Source organism: Polyodon spathula, chromosome 20 (genome assembly GCF_017654505.1).
Source record: "Polyodon spathula isolate WHYD16114869_AA chromosome 20, ASM1765450v1, whole genome shotgun sequence".
Taxonomy (NCBI): Eukaryota; Metazoa; Chordata; class Actinopteri; order Acipenseriformes; family Polyodontidae; genus Polyodon; species Polyodon spathula.
The window spans coordinates 4,694,405-4,716,587 of NC_054553.1; the positions used below are offsets into that span (position 1 = coordinate 4,694,405).

General features: G+C 41.0%; 1 protein-coding gene across 1 annotated transcript; it reads right to left on the reverse strand.

The window, feature by feature from the left end:
- Positions 1-1,798: 1,798 nt before the first annotated feature.
- Positions 1,799-20,133, reverse strand: LOC121295791 (apelin-like). The gene is made up of 3 exons (XM_041220840.1): positions 19,775-20,133; positions 8,273-8,441; positions 1,799-3,461 (listed from the first exon to the last, which is right to left on the reverse strand). Exons 1-2 carry the CDS (start codon positions 19,839-19,841, stop codon positions 8,278-8,280), a joined length of 231 nt encoding a protein of 76 aa, XP_041076774.1. The 5' UTR covers positions 19,842-20,133; the 3' UTR covers positions 1,799-3,461; positions 8,273-8,277.
- Between the last annotated feature and the right edge of the window lie 2,050 nt (positions 20,134-22,183).

Sequence of the window (22,183 nt, forward strand, 5' to 3'; positions counted from 1 at the left end):
AGCCCTGTAGAGGGCGTGCATGTGGCGCGGCTCATTGTGTCTACCTGTCAAGTGCAAGATCAGATGTGACACTCACTAGCATGTTTGTTGACAGTCCCCCCTGAGAGTCTGAGCACCAGAGTGGCAAGTTGGTTAACCTCCCACCCTTTTCTCCCCAGGTGCTGTCTGACCCAACTGACTAGGATAGGAGCCCTGTAAGCTTCTTCAGGAAAATATATTGTTATCCCATTGAAAGCATATAATAATGACAAGTGCTACCCTGCATGGAAACAGGGTCAAATGATCTCACTTGGGGCCCATGAAAAAAAATAAAACAAATACAAAGCAGATCCATTTCTTAAAATAAGATATATATTTTTTTAATATTACTTATTATCATAAAGATATATTTACACGCTTTACAGAAATAGAAAACAAAAACAACAACAAAACCCACAAAGCTACGAATAAAAGAAAATAAGTCCTCCGAGAGCTAAAGCTTATCTTTGATAAATTACAAACACAAAATTCAAATATGTACACAGTATTCGACCATCGTTTCAGATACACTGTGCCGTGTTCGACACTAAAGACAAACAATGCATTTGGCTGGGTGAATCAGATTAGCGCTGTGATGTGGGTCATCTGGTCACAGAAAAAAAAAACTATTTGACACTGTATTATAATATACAATTAATGTGTTCAATGTTTCTGTAATATGTGCAGCCAGGCAGCCAGTGGGTGGAGGGGTTTACATAAGTACACAAATTGAATATGCTGTTTAAACATTGCATACATGTATACAGTACAATAGTTAGTCAATTGAAGCTGATATCAATGTTGCAACCATTATTATCCGGTCAACAATTTGCTGATTAGCTTAGAAATCTTCTGGTAAGAACACAGCCGCGGGGATGCAATTCTAAACCTACTGTGTATTTCATGGAGGCTTCTGTTTGCTGTTTGAAATTCACCCCCACCCCTCCACCCCTCACATCTCCAGTCAAGCGTACATTACCACAACTGAATGTAAGCAAATACATACATTAGAAAGGTCTTAAAACATACCAGTATGTAACAAGTTAACAAGTGAGCAGGAACAACATGACTCAGGCCTGGCAGTTTCATTGAGAGAGAAACCCCATTCTCTGATGTACGCTCTTCTAAAAGGCCGTGAAGTTCTCCTCTGGTATGTAAGAGTTTCCATCAGACTGTAACAGTCTGCGCAGCTTGTACCTGCTGTGAGATCTAGAGACTCATTTTAAAAGTATCATAGAACAAATCCATGGTGAAATCCATAGACTGGTTGACCTCTGCTTTGACGTGATTTACCATTACAATAAAACATACTTCAATCGTATATAATCCAGTGTATTCTACAGTTTAAGAATATTTTTTTGTTTGTTATGAAAACAGATTAAATGCATACATTAAATCAGAAGTGTATGATAGCTTTTACCAATAAACATTTATGTGCAGCAGATAATTTGTGCAGATTTCCAATGGTTAAGAGCAAATGAAAACCTCTGCTGGAATCCCAAATAAACCTTTTGAAAAGCTATTGGGAATCGGGTGAGATCTCGTTTGGTAGTGGAAACTGTTACATACCAGGGCATTGATTTTTCAAGCAGCGAAAAGCCAGATCCCAGGGTAGAGAGGGGTGAGACTTTCTCTGAAAAGTTTAAGAAAACTCTACTGTGTTTATTTGATTGCTTGCATTCCTGACTCCCTGAAAACTCATTTTAAAGTGATCCCTCTTCAGAAGTGCTTCGTGGTTTTTTTGTTTTTTTGTTTTTTTTTTGGGGGGGGGGGGGGGGGGGGGGGGGGGGGGGGGGGCTAATTTCAAGTCCCCCCAGGCAGCCTGTGCAGCTGATTTAAATACATTCAAGAAACAAACAGTGAAAAATGAAATAGTATAATCTGTCTGTAGTCTGTCACACTCCCCCCCTCTCCTCCTCCACCTTCACCTTCCATAAACCTTCTGTCTTCATCTACTGAAGACTTGGTGCTGTTCTTGAGGCTTTTCCCAGCTCCCTCACTACAGACGGACCAGTGCTTTCCAAACAAAACCACGAGGCAGCCTTTACTTGAATTTATATTGATTCCGAGGTCGGAATCAGTTCCGGATATTTATTTTAAAGAGGAAAATTAATACAATTTTAGCTTTGTCTTAAATGAATATTATGAAGGCTAGCTAGACCTGGGGTGTTACTACCACGAGGGTGTCATGTACTCTGTATCCTGGCTGGGAAAGGCACATTAAAGCTTCTCTTTCTTTAGAGACATGCTGAGCATTTTGACTTTCCTTCAGATGACATTATTTAGACAGAACAGCTCTAAATGTTTGTATTTCAGTAATGCTGTCAGACACCCATCAGACTCAAAAGCGTGAGTTTACTGGCATTGAAATCATGAGCGCTAAAAACACTCCGAACGCTGGGCGCCCCCTGTTGGTGCACTCCTGCCATCTCAGCTGCCTCTTCTGTGACATTACATTACATTACATTGATGAAGCAAGTGGTTTACACACAGCCAAGAAGATATACATGTAAATATACATATATATATATATATATATATATATATATATATATATATATATATATATATATATATTATATAGATGAATGCACAGAACAGAGAAAGCTCTGGTGTCGGCTTCTAACACAGCACCCTGAGAACACAAAACAATGTGCAGTATGGTGTGAAGGCACAGTGTCCCTTCAGTTAAAGGTAACAGTCCGTAACTTTCTGGGCATTCAGAATCCAAAAGCCAGCTGGTCAGATTGCAGGCACTGTGAAGGGAAAGGGGGCTGGTTGACGTGTCTAGTGATTGAACAGTTTTATTTTGGTCTAATTTAATCTCAGCAGTTGACAGCGATATCCTTCAGGTCTGTTTGTTTTCATTTTTCATGGATGTGCTACAAATGAAAACTGTAGATTTTGTGGTGGTGTTAATAGGGACCGTATGCAGCATTGCACAACATGGCTGTGCCTTGTCAAACACAGGATTCCTGCTTACAGCTATAGTGTGTTATCCAGAATTTGGATTCAAATCAACACAATATCTTAAGCTCAAAAAACAACACTGATTTTGAAAGCCCACGAGTTAGAAAATGGACTACCACCTTTAATTCGAAACCCGAAGCAGGCTACCACACCTTCTTAAAGTGTCTTTAAGACTAACACTGACTTAGAAAGGGTCCTGTTTAGCCACACGTCATGCAAGAAGAGTTACAAAGAGGCAAAGTAAAGGTCTCTAGAAGCAAGACAAAAATAAAGAGAGACATTCTTGCAGCTTTGGCCCCCTCATGTCAGAGAAGCAGCTTGTCCTTCTGGGCAGACGAAAAGTTGCTTGAAAAACAGGGAGGCGCAGTCGAGGACCCTCCTCTTTAGGCCAGACTAGGCCCCCATTGCAAGGCCCCCCCGAGGCAAGGAAGAGCAAGGGAAACGAAACTGGGGGAGGGTGTTCTCAGCCGTGCCTGCACAAAAATGGAGAAAAAAAACAAGATTAAGTAAATAAACAGAATTTCCCTTTGTCTAGAAAGGCTAAGATTGTTCATATTGTCAAACCAGAAGGGCAATGGGGGTTAGTATTGGCTGTTAAGTTTCATTTCCCACCTCACCCAGCAGGTGTCACTATTTAGCATAACCTTATTTCTGACAGATTGTATTCTGCATATTAAATAATCTGCTGCAGGAGGCATTTATATATTTAAATATTTCAAAAGACATAAATACCCAATTCAACACCAGGCAGATTATCAAGTGTTCCCCAGGTTCTTGAGCAATGAAACACTGCTTGCACAGAGCACAGAGTTTGAGAAAAAAGAAAATAAAAAGCATAATAAATAAAAGTTTGATGTTTCTTTAACCTCTATTCAAAGTTGTTCCCTGTTGAAATGCAAGCCCTACCCAGCAGTGGGTTAAAGTAAGCTTTTGTGTATGTTTTCAATTCAGATATGCACAATAAGAGAGTGTAAGACTGATTCTACAGCAGACTGAAGAAAATCAGAACAAAAGTCCCTAATGAAATGAACTGGAACACGATTCTGGTTGCTTGCTTTGCAGTATAACCTGTATAGTACTTCTGGTCACTGGCCAACCAGCAGTGGCTGGGATTTCAAGCAGGGAGCATTTTAAGAAGACATGTTCACAAAAGCATAAGTGACATGTTAACTCAGATATACATGCGCACAGCTTCAAGGCTTCGAGTGGGAGGGTGACATGAAAACTCAATGACCCACAAACAAGCTAATCTACAGCCATCAAGAAAAGTGCCAGAGAGTTATAAATCACTGACAATTATAATGAGCTTCGACCAGGCTGAGCCAAGTGAATGAGGAACAATAGAAAAGCAACGTCCTACAGCACGCAGGCTTGCGAAAATGCAAGTTCAAAGCCGTATAGGTAAAACTGCATAAACCATCTGCATTCCATTGGTGCTGTTGTTGTGGTTTCCCCATCTGAAGCCTGTGGGGTTTGGAAACAGTTTTTTGCAAATCTGACTTTCTTCAAAAGATTACATTGAGGTAACATACCAACTTTTCCTAAGGCAATACAGTATAGCATCTGTACAGTACCCAGCTAGCACTACCGAGGACACAATATTCCTCTTTACTGAATCACTTACACATCTAACTACAAGTTTACTCAGGGAGACAATTTGGTTTCTTAGTTGCTCAGTGTCATTTTACATTTTAATATTGTAGTGTGACTTGGGTTCATCCTGTATACCTGTAGTTACGTGTGAATAACAGCAGATTGAATTGGATTTGTACCAAGCTTAAACTGCAGGGTGACACAGAGCAGCCAAACTGCAGCTAAAACCGAGGTCTAGCCACTGTTCACCTGCATGTCCCAATTGGACCCGGGTGGTTCATTGAATCTGTATGTCACAGTGGATAGAATGCATCCTAGTTCTTATAATTAAATCCATTTGCTGCAAATGTTTTTCATGTGGTCATGAGCCATGAGTCCCTGAATGACTGTAGAGAGCAGTCTGGCAGCCTGTTGCTATTATAGCAGTGTGCAGCTGGTAACACCTGTTCTAATTCTTTTTGGCTGCAAAAGTTACACTGAAGCAGTTTGTTAGGGTGTTGGATGAAGCAGCCAGTCTGAGAGAAAATATCAAGTCCTGTTTACACCACAGTAGTTCCTATTCATAAGCAATAAGTCATTCCTGTAATACTGCAAGGAGGAGTCTCATCCAAAAGTACAGTGGTTCAGTGGCATTCTTTACCTGTTCTCTGGTTTACATTCAATTGAACTTCCCAGAAGCTCAGCCTTATATACAACGTGTTTTAAATGAAGGGCCTTTCAGAGGCAGATGGCAGACATTTTTGTCTGACTGAACATCCATTAGAAATAGGAAATAATGTGTTTTTAAAGCAGTACTGTATTTTTAATTGAATGAAACCCCCAGACCCAAAGAAAATGGACCAAGGCAAATGTGCCTGCCGCTCACTGAAAGCACTCCATAAAAGCAGCCATACCACCCTTGCTTTTATCCCTCAGGTGCACAGGCATTGAATTCTCCCTCTCTTATCTCCATTCCTCCATCCCCTTGCTCTTTCTCATGCAATATTTCTGCACCTGCTCTCTTAATTAACAGCAATCCCTCCAGCAGCTTTATCTGTGGAAGAGGCTCCAGCTGTGAAAAGCAATCTTCAACGGATAATTGGGCAGTACCTCTGAGGAAATGCTCCGTTTTTGGAGGGTGAAACTGGGTAAGTCAGGAGTGAGCCACTGAGCATACAAACAGGACTATCATCCAACCCCCGGCTACTGTGCAGGTCATCCAGCACAGCAGTCATGTGCCTTCTGTAAAATATTGCCCTATTCATACAACACTGAGGTCTGTTCTTTTTAAAGTACTGTTTAATCATTCTCTTAGGTTAAACAAGGATACCCTTCTAACCCTCACTGTTTGAGTTCAATATCTACTGTGGGGCTGAAAAGAAGTCATTTGTATCAGTGTTTGAAATGCGAGTCTACACCTTTAAATTACAGGTTTGAACGAATGCATTTGAATTATTAGTGGGTTGACCTTTCTGCAGGGGATAGGGAAGAGAAACGTGGGTAAGACGTGTAAGCAAGACTAAACATTCTTCCTCTGAACACCTCCTTATATCCTGTCCTCTCCCAATAAAGCCTTTCGAAACCACCGTCTGTGTACCGGCAATGAAAACCCATGCCTTACACGCTCGTGTATCTACTGTAATACTGGAGGTCCTGAGGCTACACTCTGGGGAGCCTGCCTCCTGACAGATCCACACACAGGCACCTGCACAAAGAAGCCTTCTTTCCTGTAGCTCCCGTTGAGATTAATCTGGGATCAGTCCCTACTGGGAGCAACAATGCTCCTCTCCAGCTGTTTCCCAAAGACACTCATCCCATCAAAACAAAAAAAAAAAAAAAAAGAAAAAAAAAATCCGATCCTTTTAAGTTGGTGTGTTTTCTGTATCAGGGTTTAAGCAGTGTGGTCCTGCTGTCACGGTTCTTCTGTTTCCATTAGACTGCTGCAGTGTGTAGACAGGGGTGTCACGGCGGGCTGCAGGGCTGCTTAACCCACGACAGGAAACTGGACAACACAGACCTTCACCCTGCTCTGAGTGTTGAGACTGAGGTACAAGGAGATCAGAATATGTGCCTCAGGAATTTGGTTGAGTAAACTGACCCATGCACTTGACAGGAACTTAAAACTGACTATTGTGCCTAATGTTTCTGAAAGCAAATCATTCTTTTCTGAGTGGGCTGCATCATTAATAGCAGAGCAATGCTTTCTACAGGGATTTTGATGAAGGATCCTTTTTCTAACTGCCATGCCGATTATACCCCCCAACAAATAGCAGCTCTCAATATGAAAAGCTCGCTAATTCCTGTGTTCATTCAGATCAGCAGGTTTTTGAATAGCAGATTTCGTCAAACAAATTCGGAAACAAATAAATGCCCGTGGCCCTGCATGGGTTAACAGAACAGAAACAAAAGAATCAACCCAGATTCCATGACTACAAACCCTGGGGCTAGACCCACATCACATTCCTGATCCAATTGCTATTAGCTCCCTTTCCAGGTTATTTTTATGATGTCAGGTTTTGGATAAAGCTCTGCAGCCTGGCAGTGAACGGCTGGCACCTCCCGTGGGCTTTGTGTGCCCTTCTGTGACGTCTTGTCTGGGCTTCAGAAGAAAAGCAATTTTGCATACAGCAAACACAATTTAGCTTGCTGGTACATGCTGGCTCTTCAAATGACAGAAGCAGTGTATTTTCAAGCCCACATCCGCACAGTAATGCCCATAATGTGTCTCTATAGGGGCTGTGCTGGGTGCACACAGACACTCTCACCCCTCTGGGACTGGAGTTAAGCTAGACAGCAGTTACAATGCATTAATGCAGTGCTATACTGCAGTTATATTTCATAGCTAATTATACAGTCCAAACATTTTGCTTCAGTTTAACGTAAACACATTTTAAATACTGCGCAGCTGTTTTCCGTTGAGTTGGCTAAAGGTTTATTTTAAAGAAGTGGTTTTAATTAAATAAAGGGGTTTTAGTCTGGGCACAATTTGTAATCTATTCAACATGAAGCACAAGGAACAATATACAGAAGTTTTTATTATTATTATTATTATTATTATTATTATTATTATTATTATTATTATAATTTCTGCTTTCTTTTTAAATATAACAGAAACAAGTTTATACAGAAATTGACAAAAAGTTCAATAACTGCTATAAAAATGTAATTCCCAGCCGGTGCCAACAGTAATGGGACTATGTTGTGGTGAATGGAGGTCATTCTGAGTTCCCACCTCATTTCTGCTATTAGAATTATATACCAGCCTCGTTCTATTACAGCCAAGCAGTTCTTTGATCCAGCACAGTTCTTTGATCCATCATGGAGAAATGCTAGTTCTTTTCCCATCGGCCGTGATGAGTGTCTGGGAATTTTAAGGTATAACAGCCTGTTTAGTATAGTGAAGTAACTCTCCTGGGTTGTGGAATAGCGTGTGTGTGTGTGTCTATATATATTGTAGAAGCATTGGTGTGGAAAGCACGTTTCCAAAGCTCTTTCAGCACTTTTCAAAAGCATTTCAAATATTGGTACTTTTACACTATCCAGCAGAACAAAGACTCTCCCCAACTCACAAGCACTCGTAACCTCTAGCCGTCCCTCCTTGCTAACAGCTGCCTGGCAGACTTACCTGAGGATGACTGTTACCACTGTATGTATATATATATATATAATCATGGTGTGAATCCCGCTGCCCCTGCATTGCTGCCCTGCTTACCTGATCTAGAATGGCATGGGCCCCTTGTGTGAGAGGCGGGGTCGTGGGCGCCGGCCCCTTCTCCAGCTGGCCTGCCTGTGACCCGATGCGCTCCGCACTGCATTCTGTTGCTTCCTGATGCTCCCTCCTTCCTCTAGGTCCTTGCTCTCCTCTGGGGCGGCCACAGGCCCTGTGAGACAAAGAGAGGAATGTCTTAATTCAAGCGGTGCTACAGGTGTGCTCTGCAGGTGCGTGTGTTCTGTGTGTGAGCGCGTGGGTGTGGGAGGTGTTCTGGAGCGATGCATGCGGGCTGCTGTCAAACAAGCCTGGCTCCAAAGGTGCTCTTTGAAGAGTTTTTGTTTGAATGACAACAGCCTGTTTGTTTTTAAACTGTAGTGATCTGTAGAACCATAGAACTTTGTATTGTGTACCAAAGAGACAGAGATCCCTGTGTAGATAGATGGTTTAAGCTATCTCGCAATAACTTTCAGTGGAGTCCTTGATCCACACCATACAAGCTGTTTGATCTGCCTATCTTCTATCTGTGAGCTTTGCATACTGCAATCTCGTTGTCCATTACCTTTGCCACATCTACCTGTCTCTTTATGGTATAAAAGCCTGAGCTCCAGTAAATACTTTTGTTTACTGTAGCCTACAACCGGTGTGGTTTCCATGAAAGTGAGACGATGATTATCGTGTGCATCCCTTCTCTCCAAATATTTATATCACTATTGAATCCTAAGATCTTAAAATACTTATATGTCTTAAAATTAATTGTAGCATTTATGCTCTAAGCAGTATAACAATAATTTATGACTGTAGACCTTAATACATTTTGGAAGCAATGTTAATTGAGAGAGGAGAAGGACCGCCTATTCCGGTGTTGTTTTTCCTAGTAGGTACTATTATAAGTGTCAGCATTCAGCTTTCCTTCAGGCTCATCCTTCCCTCTTCCTCTGGGATACCAACTCTACTCTCAGGAAGCTCGGCATCCTTAAGGTTTTTTAACAACCTTGAGAGTGAGGTTTACCGACCGCCTTCCTTTCAGGATTCCTGCATCAATCTCTGATTCACAAAAAAAAAAAAAAAAATTAAAAAAAACCTCAAGGACTTCCGAATTCCTGAATGCCGCATCTTTCATGGCAAATTAACATTCTAGTTCTTAGAAAAACAAATCAGAGTGCCCCGCTGCCTCTTCCTGTACGGGACCTGCATGACATCACTGACATTGTGTCCAGAAATTCCTCCTTCCTCCAGGGAAAGAGCTTGGGCTGTTTTTCAAATCCTTAAGGAAGCTGCTGCCAGCATAGTAGGTCAGAAAGAATTCCTTTTCACAGCCAATATTACTTCAAAGTTTTGTGAAAAAATACTATATGTGTGCAATTTGCATTAGATTAATAAAGAAAATGCAACGATCTAAAAATGACGTGTGCAGTAGCAGATAAAGAAATAAACCCAATTCTCAGCGGTATTAAAGTTGGATTTTATTATCAGTTTTGTACAATACTAAATTGTCATAGTCCAGAGGTTTCTTAGTTGGGCAACATGGATCATTGGTGCTCAAGCAATCCTAATTCCCATTTGAGGAAATAGCCTTTTGGTGGCCAGGATTGACATAATAAATTATACTAACGAGAATCTTTATTCACATTAGTGCAAATTATGTGGTTTGTGATATGCATACAAAGGAAACTGGCGGTCTGATTAGCCCCACACTATAGTCTAATGCCCAGATTGCTCTCCACTCACAGGTGAAACCAGACAGGAGAAGCAGCCACTCCAAATGCCAGAATGATTGGATACAAATGCCTATTTTAAAGTGCTGTGGTCACCCAAAAAAACAGCAGATTTAAATCACTGGTGTAACAAAGATTGTGCAGTTTTCATTTATTGTAAACATGTGAATCTTTCCCTTGACAGTAACAGAAGGCCTTGAGAAGCTCAGCAGAGAAAGAGAGAGCTCATTTATATTATTAGCAGGGTTTGCAGACTCAACCAATCGATATTTGCAGAGTCATTCATGCAGGGCAAGATGTAGAGCATGCCAAGGGGCTGCTGACAGGTACTAGCTACCCTTAGGAGTGAGACAATTCACCTCAGCAAAGAAAATGCATTCCCCCAAACATATGCGACACATCTGATTCTTAAGAGAATCTGTGAATTTATATTGGCTTCAAGGCAAATCTCTTTACACGTCTGCTAAAAAATGCTACAGTATAGACTGGTATTTTAGCTTGTCTTTACTTTAAGACCCCTAATCTCTGCTTTATCCCCTTGTTGTTTCACTGGATTATAAAAAGAAAGACAGTTTAAACATTCTGGACACATTCTGCATGTTTTAACCCGAGGGCTTAAATAACCTAAAAACTGAAAGCCAGTGAAACATTAAAGGGAATCAGGTCCGACTGTCCTGGGCTAAGGGGAAGTGGTCTGCAAAATATATCACTGGGCTTCCTTTGTGGGCATTAAAGGTATTGCTCACGTCTGCCAGCCCTTACTTATCCCTGAGATGAATACGCAGCCGCAGGCTGTACTGTAGCACTGTAGCTGTGCAGTTGATGCAATATTTCTTCTACAATGCAGTATGTATGGACTGCAGTATTTTTGGTCTGCTGGTTTAATGGCATTGCATACTCACTGAAGGGCTAGAGGATGACAGGTGGATTACATCAAAGCTAAGGGCGTTAAGAGGCACAGGATGAGACTGACCAGATTCCCATTGAGACTGGAACATTTTCATTCACTCTCAATCCTAGGCTCCTCTGAGTAGTTTTTCAGTTCCCCAGGCTCACTGTATACTATGATTTTCCCATGCTCTTGGGTGGTTTTACCAAGCTTCATTCTACTTCCCCATTCTCTATTGCCTGTATTATTTATCATGCTTATCTTATTCATTGCAGTTATTTTCTCTGATTTTATCATGGGATACAACATTCAGCTTTTATAAGAGCTTTTACAAGGGCTTTTACAAATTAACTTCTTGGGTTTGGTCTGTGCTGTGCATAGTAATCTATTAAGACCTGGTCATATTCTTCATTCATTCAAATAGGGGCACTGGTTGGCCTTTATTGAGTTGCCACATTTTAACGCAACCACTACTTCAAAGATCTGAATCTACAATAATATGACATTTATTAAAATAAAACATCATTCTTATTATCAAATTATCAGACACATGGGAACCATTTATTTTCCTTGAAACAAAGCTCTTCCCTCCCCCTGTCAGTAATTCCCAGATTAAAGTTTAATTATTTGGGAATTTGGGGAATGTGTTTTCACTCTGATAATACGTTGACAATCCTCTGTATTGAACTGGATCCAGAATAATGATTAATGCCAAATGGCTCCGATCTCATTACTGCCTCCTGCCTGGCCATTCCCAGGTGCCATTTTTTACTGTCATCTTTTATTAACTTTTTTTAGCACCAATCTACTCTGTTTGCAAGCACGTGCATGTAAATTAGACAGTGAGCTGAACCAACATTGTCTGCTGTTGTGTTGCATCCCACACCCAGCTGGAGCTGTTTAAGACCAAAGCACAGCAAGGTGCAAAGTAAAGCAAGTCTAGGGAAGCACGGTAAAGAGCATAACTTATCTATGCATGGCAAATATAGTACAGTAGCTGCCGCTTGTCATGGTATAGGAAGGCTCTTTGCAAGCTTTTTCACATAGATCCACCAACACACCTCAAAAACCATGGCCTCAACAGTCACCCCTGCTATTCAATCCTGAGCCTATTCTGAGAGGTAGATTTCCAATGCCCCTGGAAGACTAAGGTGAAGCCAGCAAACCTATTTTGTCCATTATTGGAGCAGTTTACAAACCGCAGATTTAACTGTGATTTTTGCACAGTGTTGCTTGCAATGCACGAGCAGTGTTCTTTGGTTCGCTCCCACTGCCCCAGAGTACAGGTGCACTGGATTGCAACTGAAGATCATTAGCAAACGGTGGACAGCACATTTGTACAGAATTGTTTTTTTCTCCTGAAATTCCCCTCAAGCAGATGATTTTTGTCACCTTGTTTACAGCTAGTCATTTGTCACAAAAAAGAGTTCAGTCTGGAACCTGGGAAAAAGCAGAGCAATTTGGACAGTGCCTTTTAGTGTACTAGCACTCTATTTAGAAAGCATAAGCTTTGTGGGGTCTGACTGAGGTAGCAAATAAGCAACTTCAAAGCACTTGATGAGGAAGCAAGTAGATGTCATTGTTTGGAATGGAACACTGAATTGTATCACCGGGTTCCAGTAACCATGGCAAGTAGTGTTGAACTATGTGATGCAGTTTACTGTAAGTTTGATTTTTTTCTAATTTGCCTTACTGAATCTTTAACATTTGCAGTATTACTGTGAGCCTATATAATAACAGCAACCTTATATAAGTTTATTGTAAAAGTATAGAAATAATAGTAAATGAAATCCAATAAATACCTGAGCTGTGTTAGGTACCGTAGTTTTGCAAGGGAAAGCTGTGCATTTCATTCACATTTCACAAGCTGCTCTACTACTGTATATTATTATAAACAAATACTGCATCAGCCTAAAATATTTCGTAACTTGTCAAATAAATAATATGCAAAAGCATTTTGACCGTATTGTACCACATTTATTATCTTGTTCTCATTGGCATATATATTTCAATTGTGATTTATCTCTATGAAGTCTATCAAGAAAGTAATTTGGAATTTGTAAAGATATGGAAACACTTGAATGTTTCATTGGGTGCTGTGCATCACTGAGGGAGATCGCAGTGTTGCTCCACTGGAGGGTATTTCAGTATATAGTGCCCCCATTGTCTCTAGATTTTACCTCCAGCCTTCTTTGAGCTCTTGTAAGTCTTTGCCAGACAGTTCTCCCTGACTGGGGAGAAGATGCAAACTCCGCTGCAGCAACGAATCCAGCTGGAGGTTCTGAGGAACGCCCATGGATTTCTCCATTTGAACATTAGAGAAGTTCTTGGCGGACAAATTCCATAATCAGCTCAGCCATTCATATTAACAAGCAACTGTTCTCACAGTGTTCTGCGCTCAGCTGTTGTCGGGGGCCTATAGACTGCGGCCACAATGTCTCACTGCACTTGTTGAAACAAACACGCACGCACACACTTCCACTCACTCACACACACACACACACACACACACACACACACACACAGAAACACAACAGGGCTGCAAGCTGGCTGTGAAGGGGGGAAACTTGTGTCTTGCCAATCCTGCAAGAACTTTCTGCATCCAAATTAAGCAACTAATTGTGACATATTTGTGAGGGGAGGGTGGAATTAGTTTTCAATTCAGTTCGTCACCAGACAGAAAAAAAAAATTGACAATTGGCAAATGTTTCGAAGTGAAGGCATTTACTTTACTACAATTTAAATTAAATTTCTACCTAAAAGCTGATTTTTTTTCTTTCTTATTTTCAATAGCACAGCCGTGTTGAGGAAAGATGCCAGTGAGTGACTGTGGTCTGACCCATAACTGACCCTGCTGAGAAAGAGCCAAGAGTTTAAACAGAGAGGTCACTAGCACTGCCATTTACAGTCTGCAAACAGTCAAACAGTCTGCAGTATATCCCTCCACAATGCAAGGGGGGTGAATTGATATTTAATGTAGTCACTAGAGCAAAGAGGAAGCACTCTACAGCTGTGTTAAGGGAGCATCAGATCCATCACGAGACCGTTTTTACTGGCAAGCACAGAAGTAAAATGTTGGACAGGTTTTGTGGTTAAGCAAGTCTCTCATCCTCTACACATTCAGCAAAGCTGGACAGTGCAGCTAGGTTAAAGCACAGCCCTGTAGCTTACACTGGGTCTGTCTATCTGTCTGTGCTGTACCTACTGTATGGGTAGCAGAAGGCTTTGATCTAAGCAGTGACAGCTGTGCAGCATCTTTCTCGGCACATTCAATACACAATATTTTCCTTTAGAATATAAAGGCAATGTTGCTTCTAGCATGGTAAACAGTAACCGAGGTCCTTGGCAGAAACTGGTACCAGCCTCTTGCGGACTTTCAGAGCACGTTGCCATGGCAGCGACCGTGAATGGAGCTCAGTTCGGGAACAAAAAGAGTGACATTGTCAGTGGGAATGAATCGAGTTTCCGAGTTTACAAATTTGTGCACACGAGCCCTGAATCCGTTATTAGTTTCAGGGTGCGTTAACCCTTTCCCCCGCCAGGCTTTGCTTTCTCATCATTGTGATTGTAATGGCTCTTAATGTATTGCTCTTTTCCTGTTTTATATGTGCCATTGTGCTGTTTTTATAATGCCTGTGCTTGTGGGTGGAATGAAGGACAGCTCTGTCTAGCGTTACTCTGCAGGGGAAAAGAAGTGGATAAAACGTGTGCGCAAACAGCCCTGTTACAGATTTAACTCCTCAACTGCCAGATGCTTAAAAAACATAACAGAAAAATAAGAAATATCAACCAGGTCCATCCAAAAGAGGAGGTAGGGAAAGCCAGCACTCCTTGGAAGAGTTACAGTACTGTGTTTTGCATTGTGCAGAAGTGCAACATTTGTGGTTATAGAACTTTTCTGTAGCACTATTGCACAATGTTAGTAAATTCGATACATTCTCAATGTACAGTGCAAAAGGAGCAGGTTCAGGGTTAGGGTCCTTTGTAACCTGCTGCCTAATGTTTGAATACAGGATCTTCAATATAGGAGCAAACAGGCTTAGCCTACTGAGACACTGCATGGGGTTAATCAGCTGGGACAATCGCATACAGGACCTGTCCATTCACCAATCTGTGGAGACACCAGGGGTAGAGTCGAGGACAGGGGTGCCTTGTTTCCATGGGCACACTAATCAGCTGTGAACTGTGTCCCCCACGTTGTGTCACGTTGTCATCAACTAAAACCTGCACGCTTTGTAAAATATGAACTGCGACAACACTGTGCCATGGCTGTTTGGAAACACATCATTAACTGTGTCCCAAGCCTCTCAGTGCCCTTTGATTGGGGTTAGAGATTCAGATGAACAGATTCCAGACTAATTCATTTAATTGCTCCGTGCAAGCCCAGTTGTGTCAATAACAACATAAAGGGGGCAAAAGGGATGTCAACTCTTAACACACTGGCCCCAGAGATGCTTTCTCCCAAGGGATCCAATCCTAATTAAACAGGGATGGGAATTAGACTCCCAGTACATAGCAGTTTGATCCACTTCTGGTTTTACTGGGAGTTTAGTAGGACACACCTGAACTTGTCACCTATACACTGGGGCTAATCAAGCTTGTATTAAAACCTGGAATGGGTTAAACGGCTATGCAATCAGAGTGTTATTCCTACCCCTGTTAATTTAGGTAGGCAATCAGTCTAGTACAGTAAGTTGTTGTACATGAGATGATATTGCAAATCCATTTTCCTTACAAAACGTTTACAACAAAAAGAGAGAAAATAAATAAAAAAATTGGACACTGGTATGCCTTGAATAATTTCAAAGCACACAATTACTTCCAGCAAAAATCAAGTTTTGCCTTGCAACTGATGTCTGAGCCAAGCAGCTGACGCACATCATTACTTGAATTATCGCTGAAACCCCGCGGTTCTAAGGCTATTTTTCGTTGCAATTAGACGCGGCTGCGATGGAAAGATTTAAGGTATGCGCTTGGGGCTGCCTGCAGTGGATGTGAATGTTCAAAAAAGGAAGGTACTCTAAAAAGAAAAAAAGGAATAATAATAATAATAATAATAATAATAATAATAATCACCCTGAAGCGACACATCAGCAGCTCGTTATCGAATGCGCCTGTATATAATTGAAAGAGCTTGTCTGCTTTCAGCGCAGATTTGTTTTGGTATTTTTATTGTTTAGTTAGGCAAATTTATGTTTCAACTGACTGCTTCATGTTGAAAAGAAAGACACGGTGTAAACGATGAAAACCCTTAGACTGAAGCAATTCAGCCTCCCTCAGTCAGAGCTGACAAACGTGAAAGCCCGCACAACCTGCTTCAGCTGTTTATTTTAATTAAAAAAAAAATGTTATTGCCAAACAACCGGCTCTCTTTCTGTCTAATGCTTTTGAGAGGAACGTAGCTGCGCAACGCTATCTCCCAGAAAAGGTTGCTTCAAGAAATCTAAGATGCTATCTCTTGTGTTTAGACGGTAACCTAGGCGAGTTTTTAACTCAGTTGGCCGATTAATTGGAAATGCAACGATCTGGATAAAAACAGCTGTTTAACACAGTCCCTTGCAATGCGGGAAAGAAAAGACTGCGGTACCAATGCGGTCAATGGCTTTGTCTGTATAGTAGGTAGACTAGGCATCGTAATACAAATCAATTTCGTGAAGATATACAACGTTTTATTATTATTATTATTATTATTATTATTATATTATTATTATTATTATTATTATTTTACCTTGTAACGAAAGGGTAGTCCATTCAAAGTTTCCAGTGCAGCAGACCATTTACACAATGGCTTTAAGATAAATGCATTCATTCATTTCAGTATGCACCAGTTAGCTCTGATTATACTGATTTCAAATTATTAATATTTGTTTATGACTCACGTTGCCTATACTTAATAATAGTTCAACTGATGTACAGTAATTCTGTTATGCCTGACAAAGTGTAGTTCGATACAGGGATAATAAAGTAAGCATGCTTAAATGATCCCACTTAAGGTAAAGTCAGAGCTCTTCAGAACTGTTGTGTATAGCGCTGAAGTCAGGACAGGTTTACTATTCTAACACCACACAGACAAGAAGCCAGCCAAAAGGGAAAGGCTTCAGCCAGCTATTTTCCTGTGCTAATAATAGGGTTGGCTGCACTGCAGTATTTAAAGCCTTTTGAACCATTCCTTTTTATTACAGATGCAGTCTTTCACCTGCAGTTTTTGGACCACCGGCTGTGAAGTTTTACAGCCTGTTTAATATTTCAGTGGCCGCTGGCTCTCCAATGATTGCAAATCTACTAATTTAGCACACCTGGATGCATCTTTACAGACTGCCTGCTGCTTCTTTTAGTTCTGCAGAAACCCAGGCTCTGTCAGCAACAGCGAGGTGAGCACTTTTTGAATGCATTTGAATTAAGTGTCTATCACTCAAGCAGGCACGCTAGGTTCTCATGTCCCCAAAAAGCTAGCTGTCACGGTTAATCTGGAATCTTTGATGTCTATAAAGGAGATTGAACCTTTATCAGGAGTACCCCCCCCCCCCCCCAAACTCACCACGCTGGAGTAGATTAGACAGAGTAAATCCAATTTATCCCTGCCTAGGATTTAGACCCCCATTCGTCATGCTAACTGATTCTTAAACTTTTCCATTTACATATAAGAGGTTTTCAAATGTATAAACAGCTTCTATAACTCTTTGCCATTAGTGTGAAGGGGCCACAATGGGCAGACTGGCCAGCACTGATTCTGCAAGGTGTTCAAATTGCACTGAAGTGATAAATGACCATTCTGCAATGATTATCTCCATTTAATTCCTTCAGGGACTGAACTGTCACTATAGGGTACAGTCACTGATTACAGTAAAGCATGTATTCGTGGATAGATACATTAGCGAAATCATCTAAGTGTACTGGGGTCATGATTTAACACTTCCTGTATTGTTAGGACATGGCTATTAACAGTGATTTGAAAAAATACTCCACCTTTCTTTGAAAAGAAACATTGTAAACCTGCAGCTGTTTTAATGAGTACCATATTTCTTAGAACAGGCTCTCTGTGGCTCTGCCATGACCCGGGACATAAGACTGCATGTCTGAAATGACTATGCTGGTGCTAGACTGAGTGAACAATACATCAAAGATGAATATGGAATAATGGCCACGCTGACAGTTTGCGTGAAATCTGTCTTTTGCATGCCCAAGCTTTCATGAGATCAGAGCATGGCATCCTTTAGAAAGCTCACCTGCTCGATGAGGGCTGCAGAGAAAGTCAGCCAGGCATCCGAAAGGAGGCGTCTCAGCAGCGCTCTTTTCTCTAGGTGTGTATGTGTGTTTGTACATTTCTTTTGATTTGTCTGTGATGAATGAATGGAGATGGGTTGACGGCGCTAGAGACGAAAGCCCTCATCCACAGCATGTGTCACACAGTTACCTTTCCCAATGAGCCTCAGCCCTGCACTAGAGGAACCCATGCAATCATCGGGTTCCCTGGCAGCCTGCCCACAGCGTGGCTGCTTGGTGCCCCAGCTTTTCCCATCTATATGATTGCAAAAACTGCTGATTACCACCAAACCAGGGCTAGGAGTCTAGCCTCCCACAGACACTTCATTAGACAGTCTAGGATGACAGACTCTAACTTAAGATTCCTGCTACAGTAAAGTACATGCTGTCAGTGGAATTAACTCTATCAGGTAATGGATGGGATGTTTCGGGTACCTGCTAATTCTCCTTCTCATTTCATTATTTCTTTTTTTGCTGTCTTTTCATGCTTGCCCTACACAGTACAATGTTACATATACACAACAAGGCAGATTCCCAGTGATAAAACATTGTACCCTAAGGCACACTAAACAGGCTAATATTTCAACACCTTCCTTTGCTATTTAATCTTGCAACAGTGCAAATGCTCTTGTTTATTGTTCAGTATATAGACAAATGGGTTTCATCTGTCATGAGAAGTATGCCAAAGAGTAAATATTTCCAGTACAATAAAAGCCACAGAACACTATGATGAGGGTTAAGGTATTTAGTATAGACTTACAAACTGTTGTTATAGCACATGCATTGTAATACACACTGCTGCATATTTATTTGCCAAAATCGTGACTTTTTTATTATAAAAATCTAAAGGAAACCTAGGAAATACTGTTGCAGGACTGTGTAGTTCCCTGATTTTACAGTTATGACTCTATATATGATATAGTAATCTCAGTAAGAATCATAAATCATTTATTAATTATTCTGCTGTTGAAGTTACACCCAAACTACTGTACAGAATACTATGTACTACCAGACGTACAGTTGTGGTTAGACTGTTGCTTTACTGCATGCCTGTTGCTGAAGTTTTATTATAGTGGTCTTAAACTGAGCTACATTTGAGCTACAGGGCTTCTACATTTCAGCTACAGCTTCAGCTGTAGTCTAACTGAACCCTGTTCACAACCCCTTTCCTCAGCTTCTGTACACATTTACATCGACACAGTGTCATTATTTCAAAGAGATGCATAACAAGTGGCTTTAATAGGATTTCATGAAAGCAGAAACACCTTTAAAAATCAAAAAAAAAAAAACGCAGAAATCAGTAGAAATTGTCAATGCATATCCTAAGCCTGTTGGTCATATTTTTAATGGTTAAATATCATGTAGAAGAACTATCCCTTGTGCATCTATTAAACCCCATTACAAAAATCAAAGACACCTTACACCAGTAAAAGCAAGTTAAGAAACTAAGCACTTAGTTGTTAAAAAAAAAACCACTGCACTGCAGTGAATGACCAGGTGCTGATACACTGAAGTTTGCCAAATTGAAGGCTAACCAGTCCTTGTAACTGATTAACTCCCAGCACTTGGCTAAACCTCTATTAGAAAACAAAATGCATTGTAGCAAAGCAATGGAGCCAGAGCTCACTCACTTACCACCACTGACAGGGTACAGCATGGACACAAAGATCAAAATCACCAGCGTGAAAATCTTCACATTCATTTTTTCCTTTCCCCTCTGGCACTCCGCTAGCTGTGTGGTGTAAAACAGCGTGTGTGTGTGTGTGTGTGTGTGTGCTCTTGAATGTCAAGGGATATATATATATATATCTATGTATACAGTGTATGTATGCAGGCGTGACAGCGACACTCCGAGACAGAAGGCACGTCTTTCTCTGTGAGCTTCCGAGGAGGTGTGTCTCTCTTGAGAGGCAAACCAGCGCCAAGTTCAGTTGAGCTGTGAATGTGCGGAGAAGCAGCCTGCAGCAGGTTTATGTATGTGAGCTGTTTGCCTTGGATAAGAACCCCAGTCGGTCATGTGGCTAATGTGTCAGGGACTCTGTGTGGGTCGTGGAAAAGGGGCCTCCCCCACTGACCCACCCACATGAGACACTGTAGAAAGGGAGGGGGGGGGAGAGTGAGCAGTGTTCAGGGGTATTATAACTGAACAGGCAGCTTTGTTAAACAGACTCTCTCAAAGTTTTTTGAGAAGCTTGCCAGGAATAAAGGTAAATTGCATATGGGGGGGGGGATTAACCCTTTCCTGCTTTTGTTTCCTCAACATCTGCATGGGAAATTACATGTTTCTGCAGTGATTCACTTCCCTGCTCTCCAGAAGAGTTTTGTGCATGTGTGTTTGTGTCTATGATGTGTGTTGTTTTCTTTAGCTAATTACATTGACCTGTAGGGTGATCCAGGGCCAAAGCATCAACAGTTCAGACAACCAAGCAAGATTTCAAACCAGGAGCCTTTTAAATGAATTAACGTTCTGGGGTCAATTTGAGATATTTTGAAAAATGACGATTTGAATAAGCTTTGCTTTGGAGTTAAATAGGTGATTTCCTATGCTGTACCATGCTTTCTCTATGCTTTATTGCACTTTGCTTTTACAGTAAACCTGTATAAGGGTTACTTATACCAGATGTTGTGGAAAAATGTAGGTTTGTTTTCAATTGTGTGTGCCATATAATTTTATTGAAATTGTTTCCCACAATGTTTCACTTGGCTAAAATTGTGTGAGTTCAAATCTTGATTTTAGATGAAGAATCCACTCACAATAATGACCAAGTGGTTATCTCCCGAGGTGGGTGATTCAGATAGCGGGACAAAAAAGGATGCAGAATTTTCAATAATTGCAGGACATTAAACATTATTTTTCACACACCTGAACACAAAGAGAAACAGTAAAAGCCCAGTGCAAGAGCTGCAGAAGAGAATGATGCGGCAGTGCATCTCCAGGCAAGCTTTTACTGAGGTGTCTGGGAGCGTTATAATGTCCTTGAGAAAACGGAAGCTTTGAAGTAGAAAAATGATAGAGCTTGGAAAACCTAAAGAGCATTTAGAAAAGTGATTTTTCAAATGCAAAGATTTAGATTGTGAACATCCACAATTTGAATTTACAACATTTTAGAGCAAGTTTTGTTATGGACTTTGTCTGTTTTTGTGCACTGAAACTAGTGTGCTTGTAATACTGTATAAAACGTTGTAGTGCAAGGGGGGAGTTACAGATATATTCTATGTAAGCTGAACCTTGTAGCACACTTGAAGGTTGTACAATTACTGTATTTTGGTATGTGTAAAATGAAGAAAGGTGACATGAGTTTTCAGCGTGCACGTGAAAGCAGTAACGTGATTAAAAAAAGTAGAGGGGGTGTTGGGTGTGTGTGGGTCAAAGGAACTGTTACACAATGATGCTGTGGACACAATGCCAGTTATCCAACCAAAACGAAGAATAAAATGTGATCAATCAAATGAGGTAAAACGACCAGGACAAGCAAGACAATATCACCCACTTAAAGACTGAAGTGCATGAGCGCCTGACAGGCTTTCTGTGCACTTTCAATCCCTGACTACATGTAAACTAATCATTTACTCTCCAGGCCAGTGAATCCCTCGTTCAGTAAAGATGCATATCTCTGTTTCTTTAAAGCACTACCTGCAGATATGTGAGCCACATTAGTGGAACAAAGAGATGTAGAGGAATCAGAAATTGCAATGCTGGTTGTCAAACTGGAACAGTTTCTCTCTGCCGTTTTCAGCAGTCTGTCGCAGGCTACTTTTTTTTGTTTGTTTCTAGCAGTGGGATTGGTATGTGTATATCATTATATACTGATTTGCAGTGATTTGTTTAGATTTTACCCCTTTTGACGCTTGGATGGCGGGTCTGATTAGTAGTTTGAATCACTGCGTTTAACTTACTTTTAAATGATTTTCTGTTTTGACGGCATGTTGTTGAGAAAACATGCATTAGCATCCCGTTGCCATGTTTAACACTCCATTTAACAGCAGACTGATCACTTTAGGATGCGCCTCTTTTGCAGGCACAGTTTCAAGGCTGTTTAATGG

Bases quoted from the DNA above. Each gene is read 5' to 3' on its own strand.
- LOC121295791 (XM_041220840.1), bottom strand. From the start codon at position 19,841: ATGAATGTGAAGATTTTCACGCTGGTGATTTTGATCTTTGTGTCCATG. The intron at 8,442-19,774 runs GTAAGTGAGTGA...TTTGTCTCACAG, and splicing joins GCTGTACCCTGTCAGTGGTG to GGCCTGTGGCCGCCCCAGAG.